This window comes from Euleptes europaea, chromosome 6 (genome assembly GCF_029931775.1).
Source record: "Euleptes europaea isolate rEulEur1 chromosome 6, rEulEur1.hap1, whole genome shotgun sequence".
Taxonomy (NCBI): Eukaryota; Metazoa; Chordata; class Lepidosauria; order Squamata; family Sphaerodactylidae; genus Euleptes; species Euleptes europaea.
In genome coordinates, this window is record NC_079317.1 from 46,851,944 (window position 1) to 46,867,278 (window position 15,335).

The 15,335-nt window shown below is 43.4% G+C and overlaps 1 protein-coding gene and 1 long non-coding RNA gene across 11 annotated transcripts in view; one reads left to right on the forward strand and one right to left on the reverse strand.

Annotated features, from left to right (window-relative positions):
• Positions 1-12,174, reverse strand: part of MEIS2 (Meis homeobox 2) — a 257,491-nt gene extending 245,317 nt beyond the window's left edge. For 6 of the 10 annotated variants that reach the window (XM_056852097.1, XM_056852095.1, XM_056852098.1 and 3 more), the window contains exons 1-6: positions 10,904-11,026; positions 9,618-9,850; positions 7,878-8,019; positions 7,292-7,342; positions 6,527-6,577; positions 5,510-5,659 (exon numbers count right to left, since the gene is read on the reverse strand). In XM_056852097.1, the coding sequence (XP_056708075.1) occupies positions 5,510-5,659; positions 6,527-6,577; positions 7,292-7,342; positions 7,878-8,019; positions 9,618-9,850; positions 10,904-10,915 (639 nt within the window). In that variant the 5' untranslated portion in view covers positions 10,916-11,026. Of the gene's footprint in view, positions 1-5,509; positions 5,660-6,526; positions 6,578-7,291; positions 7,343-7,877; positions 8,020-9,617; positions 9,851-10,399; positions 10,420-10,903; positions 11,027-12,098 lie in introns of those variants that run through there. The other 4 variants (XM_056852096.1, XM_056852105.1, XM_056852101.1 and 1 more) reach the window with 2 other exon arrangements.
• Positions 11,830-14,880, forward strand: LOC130479697 (uncharacterized). Its single transcript, XR_008933370.1, has 3 exons — positions 11,830-12,029; positions 13,821-13,901; positions 14,686-14,880. It is a non-coding gene; the product is annotated as an uncharacterized LOC130479697 (long non-coding RNA).
• Positions 14,881-15,335: the final 455 nt, after the last annotated feature.

Genomic DNA, 15,335 nt, shown 5'->3' on the forward strand with positions numbered 1-15,335 from the left:
CTCTTATATATTTTATATTCTAATTCATCTTTTAGTCTCATATATAACCCACCTGTTGGAAAAAAACATGGTTTAGAAATGAGATCTGAAAAGTATATATATTTATATCTGTATTCAGCCATTTTCTTATGCATAGATACTCTGCACCTTAAGTTATTAAGATTCAGTACTCCGAAGAGTATTTATACTATACAGCCATATCCAACACCATAAAATGACACAGTCAAAAAGCAAGCTAAGCAAAAACCAGAAATGAAAATTGACTACCTGTTTAACTTTAGGTTCAGTTGACACTTTACCCAAAGAGCAATCTGAACACCAGGAGTCAGGGGACTCCTGACTTCATTTAGGTCAGTGACTAATTTACCAATGACACTAGTGGAGTTAAATTGCACAACATTATCTGAAGTGTAATGAGCACATAGATTCTGGCAAAACCAAAATGAGAATGTGACATTCATACCATGCAGAAATAATCAGAAATGGACTGTGATATCAAAATCTGCTACTCTGTAGTGAGGCTCAACCTTGCATATGCTAACACGTACCATTGCAAGCCTCAGACAGCAAGCTATGTTGGTTAACTACACACTATTAGTACTGCTATGACGGCAGACTACCTTCCCTTTTGATATTTTGCACGGTCTTCCACTAGAAAATAACATAGGCATACTCTTGGAGTCACAGATTCCCCAGTTTTCCTATTAAAATTGATACTACATTCAAGTAATTTCCCCACTCGCTTTTTTTTCAAGGGTTTTGCAATTACTTGGTGGAAATTAGTGCAGTCCTGAGAGGGCTTCTTCATACAAACTGCCTGCTACACAAAGCAAAGTTCACCTTCCTGGTAGTTATGTATGTGTGAAGGATCTCAGTCCTAAGACCAACAACAGAAGGTCTTTATGACCAATCTTGCATTTCTGGCAAGACAAAAATTCCACAGAATTTGTGGCCCACTAAAAATACAGCATAAAGCCTTTAAGAGTAATTTGCTCTTGACTTCTTAGTTAACAAAAGCCAAAACCAATCAATCAGGAAAACATATGTTGCTCTATGTAATTTGTTTGTTTTGCCACAACTATGCTTAGAAAAAATTAGAAAACTGTGCAAGATTTTAATAGCCATAACAGTCAATCGATGTATTCCAACGTTAATCTGTCTGAAAAGATATACCGTAATATCTCTTGTTCTAGTACCGTGGTAGAAAGGAACCATTGTTAAAGGTTCTTGTATTTTAAAAGGTCCACATGTGATGACTTTTCTATATTTACAGGAGATGTAGCTTCATAACAAAGAATATACAATGTATGGGACAGAAAATACCTTGTTCAAACATAAGAGCAATTCTACACATTATACAGCAACAAAACCAGAGATATGCAACAGGAGCCCCAGTCAGTCCTGGCTCTCAGACAACTATATGATGCATGTATTTTCAAACACCTATTTGTTACTTTCACACTTTATACTTTCAAGGTCTGCAGTTTTAAAATCTTTGGTATACATCTAAACAAATTAATGAGTGCCCACAAATTAGACATAAACTTATTTGGTGAGCTTGCCAAACTCAGTCTTCACCCAGGTTCCCTATGCAAGTTAAAATTCACAGAGATTACCTTGCAGTTATGGGGTAAGGATTATTGAAATGATGTATATGCAGTGCTTTGTACTCTTCTAAAAAGTGCTTTTATTATACAAAATCATATATTGGAATTATTTTCATTAATATTTCTGTTCATTAATGGGGGGGGGTCCTACAGGCATGTGGCCAGAAACAGCTGAAGTAAGGCCCTATGCATATGTGTTTTGTCAGGAGAGCCCACTCCATGTGCTCGTCCATGGAAGGTCAAGGGAAACCATGAACATCACATTAATGAGGATATGTCTAAATTCTGTTGGTAGTTACATACACATAAAATCCCTGACATCAATGGGACTCCCATGCATTTCGTCTATGTGAAGACTCTAAAGGTTACTTAGTCTGAAAATATGTACAGTCATTAAGTTTGCAAAATGGATCTAAAAATATACGAGTTATGATAAACCCAAGAGGAAGCTGGGCTGTCAAGAGACTATATTGCTATGTATATTTGTACATAAGACAGTGATAAATAGTCATTCCTGAGAAGCAGAACTTGAACTGTAGCTATAGCGATTTTTAGCTGGTCTAGTTCAGGCAGAGCATGGTTGTAATTACCTTCTACCCATCTACAGCTAATACCTTAGAGCCATAAAAATATATGAGGGTGTTAAAATTCAAACACTAATTATGGGCTGTTATATTTACTAAATATAGCAGAGTATATAACAAAAGTTGCAGCTTTTCAGTGGCTAAACAGTATCCTGTGTGATTTACAAAGTTACTGACCCATTTACACTTACTATATTATATAATGCTTACAATAAAATAAAATTCAATATATGCTCGTATTGCCAACAAACATAACACGACTATCTGGCTTTTCTAGTCTTTTTCGATGATCAAATTAGGTTATGTAACTATCACACCAATGTCATTCCATAAAGAAAATATACAATATTTGAATATTAGACTTCAGGAGTCCTCCTGTAAATATTAGTTACTCTCACATGTTCTTTGGTTTACCTTGCTTCAGCTGTATTTTCAAGTTGAGTAAAATATAAAATTGAGAGCCACATTAGCACTTAATATAGCGCTGTCACCATTACCGCCACTGCTTTAGACCTAGACCCATAAACATACACAAGCACATTGGTGTAGGGATTTGGGGGTGTCTGTCACAAACTGTATCTCCATAGTATCTGTCACAAACTGTCATCTCCATAAGAGAAGCTCTGGCACAGAACAAATTAAATTACACTTCTTTTTTAAGCTGTCATTATTCATAGCCAATCAGTTGAAATGTTCTCAGTATTTCATGTGCAAATAAAACTATAAGAGGATACATGGATCAGAACAGTGGGCCAAGAGATAAAACAGAGGAAACAACATGCTGTCTATGTCCCTCTGTAGTAGTTCATCATCACTCCCGCACCAACTTGCACCAAATGAGATTTAGCCTGAAGCAATATATTGAATATGCATATCAAAGCAAACACGAAGAAAAAATTAAACCCTGAGTATGAAATTGGAGAAGTTTTCATGCTTAACTATTCTAATTTTCAGGTAGGCATTTGCAAATGAGTCATTTCATTTTAATCTCCACATCTGCATATTTAAATTGCAAAAGTGATCTTTTCTACTGTTTGAGAAATACAATAGACTGCCCAAGTGGGTCTCCCCCACTCTATCTGACTTTCTGTACACACACACACACACACACTTATACATGTATACAACTATATATACATACACACACACAACTACATACAACTATATATAAAAGTTGAAAGTAGATGTTAACACACGTAACTAATAAGACACAATTCCCCAAATGCAACTACATGACACAACTCTTCATTTCCCAGTTGGTGTTCTTGTTGCACAAATTATTGCTTCCTTTCAAAACAAATAGCAGGGGGCTAAAGTAAAAATGATACAACTCAAATCTCCAGGAAATAAAAGGCTTTAAATTATAAATTATAATATCCAATGAAGTGGTAAAGCCAAACGGGTGAAAGATGAATAGATTGCCACATTTCCTTAAATTTGTTGTTTGAGGACTAAAAAAAGACAAGGGTATATTATTTTGCATGAATATAGCAGTTATATAATTATAAAATTCTAGCTACAGATAAGTTTGTCCTATTGCTATGGTTAAATTTAAATATTATAGCAGAGCACTTCAAATTGGCTTGAGCATTCACCATCTGCTGGAGCCCTAAACAGGCTAGTTTATCTAATCTCCTCAATATAAACATCAGCATGTTCCATTTCTACACTTCCACATGAAACACACACTTATAATGAAACTGTGCTAGGAACACATGTAATGTTTTTGCAGTGTTTTGTATAGTGGATAATGATCTTTCAGGATACCTGTCATGTTGGATTCCTTTCTAATGGCCCATAAACTCACGTGTATACTAATTTAAGGTTTGAAAATTGCATACAAGACATATTTTTGTAACTATTGCCATGCTCCATAGACCTTATTAGCTACAAATAAAGAAGAAAACTTTCAATACCAGATGCAGGAGTTTTTGTGTTTGTTTGCTTGAGATTAATATAAAATATAAAATTTAAAATATAAAATACGGTTCTGCGCCAGTTTTAGAAAAAGTGAGAACTATTTTTATTTTAAAAAATTAATCAGTGCTCCATAACTTATACAGGCCTAAGCTGAATATGTTTGTAACAGCTACTTCAGGTATTAGTCTTATGAACAAGTTTAATACACAACAATGATAAATATTAAATTACAAGACAAAATATTTCTAAAGCCAATAAAAACAAAGAGACAGAAAACTGATTCTTTATATTACTTCTATAGCACTTAAAATAGTACCTCTAAATGCATAGGAGTCCAAAGTTAACATTCCCATGATAAAGCCACATTCCTGCTATTATATTCTTAGTCCATGGCATTGTTTGTTGAGTTCATTGATGTAAACCATGTAAACTGCACCCACAAAACACTCTTTAAAACTACAGCTATTGTTCAGCCTTACTGTTAAATGTCACTGCTTGCCCAGTTTCTACCCTATGTTTATACTTTACCATAATCTTATCAAAGTACATACCTATGTAAAATTTTCAAAATCCCTGTTCTGGAGCACACCAAGAGCTCCTGCAGAAAATCCATTTCCCCAGCCATGCACATCCACTTACTCCCACAACACACAAAAAAACAACAACTTACTCAGCAACTACTGATGTGCTAAAAACAACTGCTAACCTGTGGTTACACAATCATAATTCTCTTCTGCTTCTGTAATGCATGGTTAATAATTGGCTCATCAAGGTTATTGCCATTTGTTATGAAGATGCTTCAGGCACTTGGCAATAAGTCCATATTCCGACAATAAGTTGCAAAAGAAAAAAAGGACTGGACACTATAACTTTGTTTTACTGCAGTGTACAAATTCCAATAATTCCTAATACTTTTGATATACAGAGGGAGGTAACAAATTAAACATTTTTCCTACACCGTATCACTTATATTTTTCCTCTGATTGTTTCCTATGGCATGATCACAGCACTGGCAAAGCAACCCCCCCCCCAAAAAACACACACACAAAAAAAAAAACTCCATCACTATGTCAAGGAGAAAGTATACCAATTTTTGAAGCTCCCCAGATAAACTTTGCAACCATAACTTAAAATTTCGAATTACTGAATACATAGAAAAAGGAACCCTCCACACACATATACATACACCCAAAAAAACAAAACACAACCCCCTCCCCCTCCAAACAAACAAAAATCCCCTGAGGGAAAAATAGGATTTAGAATTTCATAGTGGGAACCAAATAAAAAATACAAAGCAAATACAAAATGGAGGCAGTTAGTAGGGAAATCCTTAAGTCACAACAATCCAGAGGTCTACTAGATAGGTTACAACCTTCACAAGATATCAAGTGGACTTACATGGTCAGCTAAATTTGTAGATGATCCTGAGAGTTCTTCGTGATCAGATTTGGAGCTGCCATCTCTTTCATCAATAACTAGATCTATGGGCATTTTGCCTTTCAAACAGCTAATGTACCGGTGGCAGAAATTATCACACAACTCGTGAACCTGAATATAATTTTTAAATGAAAAGAGAAAGAGAATAAAAAAGAGAGGGGGAGGCAAAATTATCAGACTGCAACTTGATACAGCTTTTTTTTTCAGCTGCAAAAGAAATACTGTGATCTATTCCAAGAGTAACTCTAATTAAGGGGCATAATAGTTGAAGGCAAGGAAACAATAGAGAAATTGTTACAGCACATATTATTCCCTAGAGACTTGCCTGAGCAACAAGTTGGGGGGGGGGACAGAGAGACTCAGCTTGAGGCTACTCTATAGACAGAAGAAAATCTGATTTGAGGATAATATCAAAATCATTGAAATCTGGACCAGGGTAGATAAAATCCTGGAAGTACAGGCATCTCAGCTGGGAAGACTTAAGAAAAGAACCGGTTTGATGTAAGGCTAAGCAATTCTTGTTGCAAAACCTTCCATAGGAACTACTGGGATCTTTATCTCAAAATCATTTCCTTGTAGCACCTTAGCTTTCCCAAAGGAATTGTTTGTGTGTCTCTAAATCTTAATGTATGCCCGGCGGTAATGGAACGATCACAGCTACGTTGAATAAGAAGGGTTTAAAAAAAATACTCCTCTTTGATTAAGAAAATTGTGAAAAGTTTGGAAGGCAGAAATAGTGTAGGATAAAATCCTTTGTGGGGAAGGGGACTGGAACAGACTATAATCAAAGAGAAGTTTCAGAAATACAGGGGAGGGGATGGAAGGACAAAGGTATTGCCTGCTTTGTGGGGTGTCCCTGATAATTCATAATTACAGAGTCCAGCTGCACTGTCCCCAAAGCCCTTAGCAAACTTTAAGGTATACGTGACACTGGGAAGGGAAGGATAAAGAGACAAAGGACTGTCCCTTTGCTCTTACCTTTTCTAATTCCAAAAGGTGAAACCTTAAGACTTGTATTGCTTGGATCATCTGAAAGAAAGTTGGAAGCAAAGGAGTTGTCACTGGGGCGCAAGAAGAAACCAGGCAAGGAGCAGCGGATTGTCAGGGCGCACCCTCATTATCCAGGATTTTAGCTCATTCGTCACGCTCGGGCAATTTTGATCAACTTTAACCTAAAGCACTTGATTTTTTTCTATCATATTTCCCCCCCAAGAGAAGTAGCGATTAGTGGTTTACATAGATGCCCTCCCCCAGAGGTTTCTGAAAGTCCACAAAGCAACCAAAGAGCTAAACTTTCCCTCACCACCCCACCCCGCTTTTAAAAAAGAAAAGAAGGTGAAATGCTCAATATGAATGCTTCGCCTTAGCCTCCTTTTACAAGCGGATTTCAGGCACTTTTAATATTGAAATTGGCCACATTAGCAAAAGAATTGCGTTGGGCAGCTCCAAAAACTCAGTTCATTCCCTTTTGCTAGCCGGGGCTTAAACCCAGCTTTGCAATGCATTGGGATCTTGAGTGTTTGTTGTCCTCTTTCCTTGTTAAGAACTGGAGTTCTTTGAAGCTCCTGGATAGGAAAGGTTTCTTCTCTTCTTCACCCCATCCCCCCAGGTCCTGAGTGTCAATTTCTATCAACGCCTCCTTCCCCTTACAATTAATACCTTATTTTGAGAGCGCAAAAATGCTTTTAAAAAGATTTCTTGGAGAGAGGGGAGAAAGAAAATGTGGGGAGGGGAGATCCTTACCAAATTGTCCAGCTCTGGATTTGAAGAGAAGAGTGGTTTTTCTGCCCGAACCTACATAAACAAGATGGGGGGGGGGATCAGTGTATATTTTAGCGGCCTTTAATTCTCCTCCCCCCATACATTTTCCCTCTCCCCAAACTGAATTAAAACATGAAATCAAATCAGTTTAAAGTGTGACTGCAATAACGAACCTGGGACTGGGGGTTGCTGGAAAGTGCAGGCCACTGAGTGCAGCTTTCCGTGATTCTGTCCCACACAACCAACTCGTTCCCCCCCCTCTTTTGAGAACTTAAGGCCTTCCCTGGACTTTTACCCCCCCCCTTTCCTAGAAAGACTGTGAGGGCCGGTCACCGCCTCTCTTCAAAGACCACTCTGGAGGCCAGGGCACCTTCCCGAGAAGCACCCCCAGACTCCCAAGCACATGCCCGTCCCATTGGCTTCTTTAACTTTGTGGAAGTTGCCTTGGCTTGAGGGAGGGGGGGGGATGTTCTCCAGAGGTGTTTGCGTGTGAAGTGTTGTGCTCCGGGTGTGGGAGAGGGTGTGTGAGAAGGGGTGGGTGGGGAAGGCGGGTTAAAAGGCATTCGACCTGTTTGGCGAAGACGGCGATGTCCTCGTTGAAGGAGTCTGAGGAGCAGACATCTCCGCCGGCCACGCCGGGCTCTCGGGGAGTGCAGGTCGCCAGCTCGCACTTCTCAAAGACCAGAGCTAGCAGGGGGAACAACGGGTGCCTGCCGGGCGGTGACACACAAAGAAAAAAAGGGCGGGGCAGTTCAGAGAAGGAGAAAAGACAGAGACACCGAAAGCAGACTCTGATCAACAAGTTTTTTCTTTCTTTCTTTCCTTTCTTTTTTTTTTTTTTTGGCCCTTTCAAAAATAATAATTAAAACACTCGGGCGTCCACATGCTCGCACGCCATACACGTCCCAGCCTTTCCATAAAGGTAACGGGGCAGGAAAGCGAGGCCCAGAGCAGAAAGAAACAACAACAGCACACGCACATACAGACACACGTCCCTCTTCCAAAAACCGAGCCCCACAAACACGTAAGGCAACATGATTATACCGGGGGAGGCAAAAGGACTGGCTCAGCTGTGAAGTTTTACATGGCTTTTTCCAATGGCTGGAAGCAAGGAGAAGCCCCTTCCCTGCCCCCAAGCAACGACCTAAAAGGGGAAACTTTAATCTTAGGGAAACTGTTCAAACTGCTTAATATCTGGGTGGAATGCTAATAGCAGCCAGGATTTTTGAAAGGGGGGGTGGGTGGGGATGCCAGCAAGGTCTCTTAAAGCTGAAGAAGCACATCCAGATTAAAACACCAACGCCCAGCCATAAGTGAAGTGAAGAGGGAAAAAAATAGTGGAAAGAATAATTTTTTTACCCATTGTCCCCCTAGACACTGGGAAAGGGGAAAGAAGAATGGTCTATGTGTAAGAGTCATAAATGTGCATTGATCTATGTTCATAAGGTTATGCTACAAGGTCTACTCGGTGTAGCTTAGGGAAATGCAATGATCGCCTACCCTACAAGCAAAACTCTGCTGAAGAGAGTTAGTTCCATTTCCCTAACTACAACCTCTAGGCTTGCTTTGCTAGGGATGTCAACAGCTCCCTCCCTTGCCATTTATTTTCCCCTCGTTCTCAAGGAGGAGGTAATTTCAAGAAGGAGCCCATCTCGGCTCTTCGAGCAACTCTATTTACAGATTAGTACTCCAGCCCTAAACAAGTCCTTCCTATTGATTCCAGGAGACTTCAGCCCCACAGAAGCGTGCAGCTTGCTTGCTTTCCATTTCTAAGATCTTTTGCTCGCAAGTCAGTACTTTCAAAGGACTTTACTTCAAGCAAGCTGTGCTTTGGCTCCGGGTGCCTGAAGGTCAGGCCAGCGGGAGCAAGGCTGCTTTATTTAAAATAGACCGCTGGGCCGGTTTACCCCGAGCGTCACAACGTTTGGGTCCATCCGAAACGTGTCCTGGATAGATTTCCCTAGCGTACTTTCCCCAGGAGGGGCTGACACTACAAAACCACCCAAAGAGTATCACTTTTAAATAATGTAAAATCTATACATCGGCAATTTCCACGTGTCCTTCCAGAGCAGAAATCCTTGAGGATTTTTGAGGAAGGGGAGACTGGCGGAAAACACACTCCAAAATTTTCTGCCTTTTCATACGCACACACACCCCAATCTAAAGGAAGCAGACCTACCCTACTAAACGCTTTTTCTGCGGTGGAGCCTGCTCTGAAAGGAGAAGGATCCCTGAGCCCCCTCTGAAGCAGCCAGGCGCTGCGAGGAAAGGGCCGTGAAGCCTGCGTCGTGTCCTGCCGTGTACCTACCCGTAGATCGCATCCTTGTCCCGCTTCAGGGCGTCGTTGACAGCCGATCCCATGCTGGCCGGCATGACATTGGGGTGCGGGGCGTGGGCTCCGTAATGTTGGCTGGCATGGAGCGGCGGCCCATGGTTCAAGTGGTGAACTGGGGGGATCGGCCTGGGGGCGTGAGGGTCTCCGTACATGGAAGCCGGCACCCCTACTCCGTCCATTCCGCCGTAATGAGGCAGCTCATCGTACTGTCAAAAAGAAAATGGGCCAGAAAAAGGGGGGGGGGAGAACCAGGGAGAGAGAAGGGAGAGAGAGAGGAAAGAGAGTGAAAGGGAAAGAGCGAAGGAGGGAGAAAGGAATTTAAAAAAAAAGGAACACAACAACAACCAAAGTCAGAAGAGAGTAAAGCACCCGGACAAGTCAGACAAAAACAGAGCAAAACTACAAACCAGGACCAGCCCCAACAAAGAGGAAAAGCGGTACAAACTGAACGCAAAATCATAATAAAAAGTGCACAGTCTACAGAGCTGGGGAGGGGGCAAAGGGGCAAGGGACGGTTCCGGAGGGGGCGAGCGGAGGGGAACATGTCGGGGGGGGGGCAAAATCAAGAAGGGGGAGAAGCTAAGAAACGTTCTCGGGGGTTAGAAGAGAAAGGGGGCAAAAATCAACAACCCACAAGTCAACACAATCCCGAGGAGCGGCGGCGTGGAGCGGGGGGGGGGGAGGAGGAGGTTCGAGAAAGAAGCCGGTCTGAGAAAGAAAAAGAGCGCGGAGGGGGCAAATGATCGGAAAGTTACCAAAAACATTATTTAGCTGCAATTCCCCCTGGTCCTTGTCAAAATCGGAGTCGAACCCAGCCGCGAAACGTCGCTGTGTTTCTCAGGCGGCGGCAGCGGCGGCGGCAGCCACAGCCACAGCGGCGGCGGCGGTAGCAGCAGGCAGGCAGGCAAGCCTCCCCCCCCCCCCCGTGAACCCCGCGCCACTGAGCAGCGAGAGAGGAGCAGGGAAATCGCGCTGTTGGGGGAAAAGCTAGAGAGGGAAGAAGCGCGGAACAATTGCGGGGAGAGGGAGAGAGGGAGACACACGCGCACACACACGCGCGCATACACACAGAGGGACACGCACGCACACACACACGCACACACAAAACTGGTGAATATTTTTTTTTGCTGCTATTTGTTGTTGTTTTTTTAAAAAAATTGTGGCCGCCATGAGCAGCAGCAACAGAGGAGAGCGAGTCGGACAGGCCCCTCTTAAGAGAGGATTTATACGGAAGGTAAGTGCTGGAGATTTAAACCTACCCTTTGAGCCATCAGTCTGCGCTCCAATAAACTCCTGGATGTGTCCTATATTTAATATCCCAGTCCAGCAACAATAACAACAGGAAAGTGATAGAGTGAAGCAGAAGAGGGGATCCCTTCCCCCCCTTTTTTTTCCTTGCCGACCCACTTATAGGCTTCTCCAATAGGCGTAAATAATCATAAAGATAACAGCAATAGCAATAAAAAGTAGGCAAAGAACCACGACGAGTTTGTGAGATTTCTTCTTTTTTTTCCACGTCCTCCGAGCTCTTCTTTATTTCCCCCTTCTCTGTCTCTTTCCTCCTTTTTTCTTCCTTCGGTTAAAAATAATAATAATAAAAAATGTAAAAAAAAAAAAAAAAGTCGTCAAGCCCCCAATCTGAAGGTTACGATCGGCCCGTCAGCAACCCACATGTAACCAAACTGTCGTGTCTCATGGCTTTTTGCCACTCCAGCTGTCAATCAAAGCCATGGAATGTCAAGGTAGTGAATGAATGATGGCTGATGATGATGAAGAAGAAAAGAGGAATCTTTTTAACCTCGGTTTCTTCTCTCAGTAACTCCGCGTTTGGGGTTTGCCGTGTAGGAACGCTATAGGTTCTTTTTTTTTTTAAGTACCGGGAGGGGGAGGGTGGGGTAGGATGCGAAGAAAAATGGAATAGTTTGCAAAACGTGGACTTCCTCCGGTCTTTTTTTCCCCCCCTCTGGTAGGTATTTTGTCTCCCTCTTCACCTCTCCCTCTGAGATGAGTGAGTGTCAGTAAGTGTTGGCAGGTTGGCTGCTGGCTGGCTTATAGAAGAGGCTCAGTTTTGCAGCGCTGATCGGCGGGAGAATGAAATGACGGAACCCGGAAGTAGTGGTGGCCATAGCCAGTCCTACAACAGAGACACATACAAGGGAGAGGAGAGAGAGCGAGCACAGAGCGAGCGAGCGCTTAAAGCCTGTGATATGCAGAGTATGCAATCAGGGCTGCTTCCACGCCACATGCGGGGGGTGGGGAGCCACACAACAGATTCATACCCATAGCAAATCAACGTCCCTTTTCAGATCGGAAAGGGAGAGTGTGGGATAAAGGAGGAGGAAGAAAGAGAGGGAGAGAGAAAGAGGCAGAGAGAGAAAGACAGAGGTTGGTTGGCTGGCTGCGAGCGTGTGAGGGAACTGCAAAAAGCCAGGGGGCAGGGGGGAGAAAAAGTACCTAGATCTGGTTTGCTTTTCGGCTAGATTATTCCAGCCGTCGACATCCCTTCCCGCTCAACCGCGTTCTTTAGCCAGCGCTTCGCAATGTTTTCCTTCTTTTTCTTTTGAGGTTACTTCTAGCGAGCGAGTCAATGGCCGAAGCAACCCGGGCGGTTGAAAAATGTTTTTGAAAAGGGGAGTACGCGAAGTTGAACTGCCGGCGGAAACGAGCCTGCTTTTAACAAAGTCCGCCGTCCTGGCCAGAATCTTGCATTCAAAGAGCCTCTGTGTGTTTCATTTTCTGTGTAAACTCGCTACCTTTGTTGTCGTCCTCCTCCTCCTCCTCGTCGTCGCCGGGGCTGCTGTTTAAATTAATTTTCCAGAAGGAGAGGAGAGAGAGACCCATCTCATCCCAATCCCATTTGGCATCGTTCTTCATTAAGTGACCGCTTCCATCAGCCACGCTGTATGATGTCTGGAGGGGGGGGGTGGCGGTGTGGGGAGGGGGGGAGAAGAGAAAAGGAAATCCTTTTAGGTTTGGCGCTGAGGCAGCGAGGGGGCTGGAAAGCAAAGTCACTATCACTTTTCTCTATCGTACTGCTAGGCTGCAGATTCCAGAATGCAAGTTAAACGCAAGCCGGTACTTTTGCCTGGTGCAATCCTGTTATTCTTGCACGCTTTACCTGGGTTTTGTGTTTAAAATATTGTCTCGGTGACGCCTTTTTTTACATTTGTGTTAATTTCAGCAAAGTTATCTAGCAAATTAAGTGAGATGGTGCCCCCTTCCTTCGTGTCAAGGATCAAATGAACTTTTGAAACATACACGCACAGCTTCTCGTCTCTCTCACGCACACACCACGTTAATTTTGGTGTGTATATAGTCTCCGCCAATCACTTTGCTGGAACTGAAACATGCCTTACCTCAAAGCAGTCAATTACCAAAGCTACCCGAGATCATCAATCATGGGAATGCTTGAAGTTTAGGGGAGGAGCAATGGTCAAACTATTGATTGCTGCAGTTTTGCACTCCCCCTCCCACCCCGCCTCGTTCACGCTCCCTGCACATAAAATCTAAACCAGACTATCCCGTTAATAGTGGGATTTATCAATGATTATGCATCTAGTTGAGAATGTGGCCTATTGGGCTTTTAACAAACAAACCAAAAAAACAAAAAACAAAAACCCGCTGCTAAAACAGAAGAGGGAGAATAAGTTGGGGCGGGGGGAGAGGTTGTATGGAAGGATCACGGAACAGGAAAGTTGGGGAGGAACAAAACTCACCAGAGGGGGGATTGGCTCTAGAAATTTGGCCCGATTTTAATGGGCAAAGGGAATGTGCTCCAGAGGTCAATAAAGCCCTCCAAAATGATGAATGATTGAGTACCTGTGATGATGATAGTGATTACCGGAGCAATTAAACAGTTTGATTAAATGAGCCATCATAACAATGATGTCTGCGGGAAATCAGCCCTCACATATAAAGAAAGATAGCGTGGCGAGCGGGCTGACAAACGCCACTGGGCATTTCTTCGCCTCCCGAGCGCGCTTCGCCAGGGAGGCTGCCGAGTGCGCGCCGTTCACACGCAGCAGGGCAAGAAGAGGAAAAGTCTCCCAGCCTGGGAGCCGCTCTGGCGCGCTCTGTTTGAACGCCGTCCGAAGCGGAGCAGCCAGAGCCGGTGTGCTTTTCTCCCCCCTTCTCTTGACCCCCCTTTTTTCCCTTCCCCCCTTCCTTTTCCTCTAGAGGACCTCTTCCAAGATTAAAGCCATTCTTAAGAGCAGCGGCTATACTCCATGGCTGACTTGGCCGGGACTCGACGAAAAGGTGAGTAAAAACCGCCCTCAGTATGTAGATCTCTTTCAAGCACTGCTTAAATCGGTTCCTTTGGCAAAGGACGGCTTTGAGGTGGGGGGGTGGCGGGGGGAAAGAAGAGGTTTTGTTGTTCTGCAGTATTTTCTACTCTGTCGCATAAATCTGTAACGCAGTTCAAGATATTCACAGTAATGAATACTTGGTTAATCCTTCGGGTGCCCGGAGACCTACGGAGCAGTAGGTTATGCAAATCCTTTCCTACTTTTGCAGCTGGACTCTTCCAACAGATTTCTTTAAAAGGAGATCTACTCCTGAATGAATGGTACTGACTAAAGCCCCCCCCCCTTTTCCGAAAATGTCAGTTTCCTAAATTCCTTGGGAATTGCTTTGTTGCGAAACAACCAACACAATCCCGTCGTCCAGGACACATTTTAAACTTGTTTCCCAGTAAAACAGCAAGCATCTACCCTGCAGGGAATTCGTGTTTCTCCGGCCAGATAGCCTTGGTAGGGTGGAGGGGACGGACTGAAACAATCCCATTCCATGGATAATCGTGTGCATGTTAAGGCTGGAGTGGGCTGGAAGGAAAGTCCGTGCGTTTGCTTTCTAGAAGAGCCACTGTTTGCTGTCTCACTAGGCTTCTGTCACATAATTCACACGACTCTTCCAAATAACGCTCAGGTTTTGGATTAAATGGTGTGTGTGTTTTTTTAATAAAAGAAAAAGAAAGCTGAAAACTCAACAGTGCGTCATGTTTACAGTCCGAAAGGCTTTCTGCCCCCCTCCTGCAGTTAAGCGCGTCTGGTGTCTTTCTTTGCTATTGGAATGCCACCCGGATCTCGAAGTTACCTAGAAAACGTACAATAAATATATACGGCACGGTCAGTTGCATGGCGTTTCTGTGTCTGCGAAGAGGCTTAAAATAAAGAGGCAGAATAATCCCACCCCATCCCTCTAAATCGGCTAATTCTCAGGACTGGCCAGCTGAGACTCCCAGGAATTCTGCACCTCGGTCCTGCGTAAAAACCTGCGCTTCTCCTCCCCAACGCCAAATGCCTGCCTTCGAAATTCCGAAGGCAAGTGAGAAGCGAGGGTAGTGCTTTCATTTGGAGTGGCTGCTTAGTGGGCTGGTGGGAGTTCCTTCCTTTTAAAAAAGGATTTTTGAAAGTGGGATGAAATGATTTGCAACATTTCCTGGCCCATCGAAGGCTTGTCCTAGAGCGAAGTGTAAGAGAAGTGAAGCATCTGCCCCCCCCTTAAAAAAAAGAAAAGAAATGAGGTGTCCGGCGTGGAAACGCATCTCCATCAGCAGTCAGCTCCCCCTTCCCTCCCCCCCCCTTTTTGGCCTAGGCTGGAAATGGTTTTAACAGGCGGTAAAATTTCATCTTGTGGTGTCAAATTGGGGTCAGTTGGGGGTTAGGGCTCTCAGTGTCCGAGAAGGAGCTG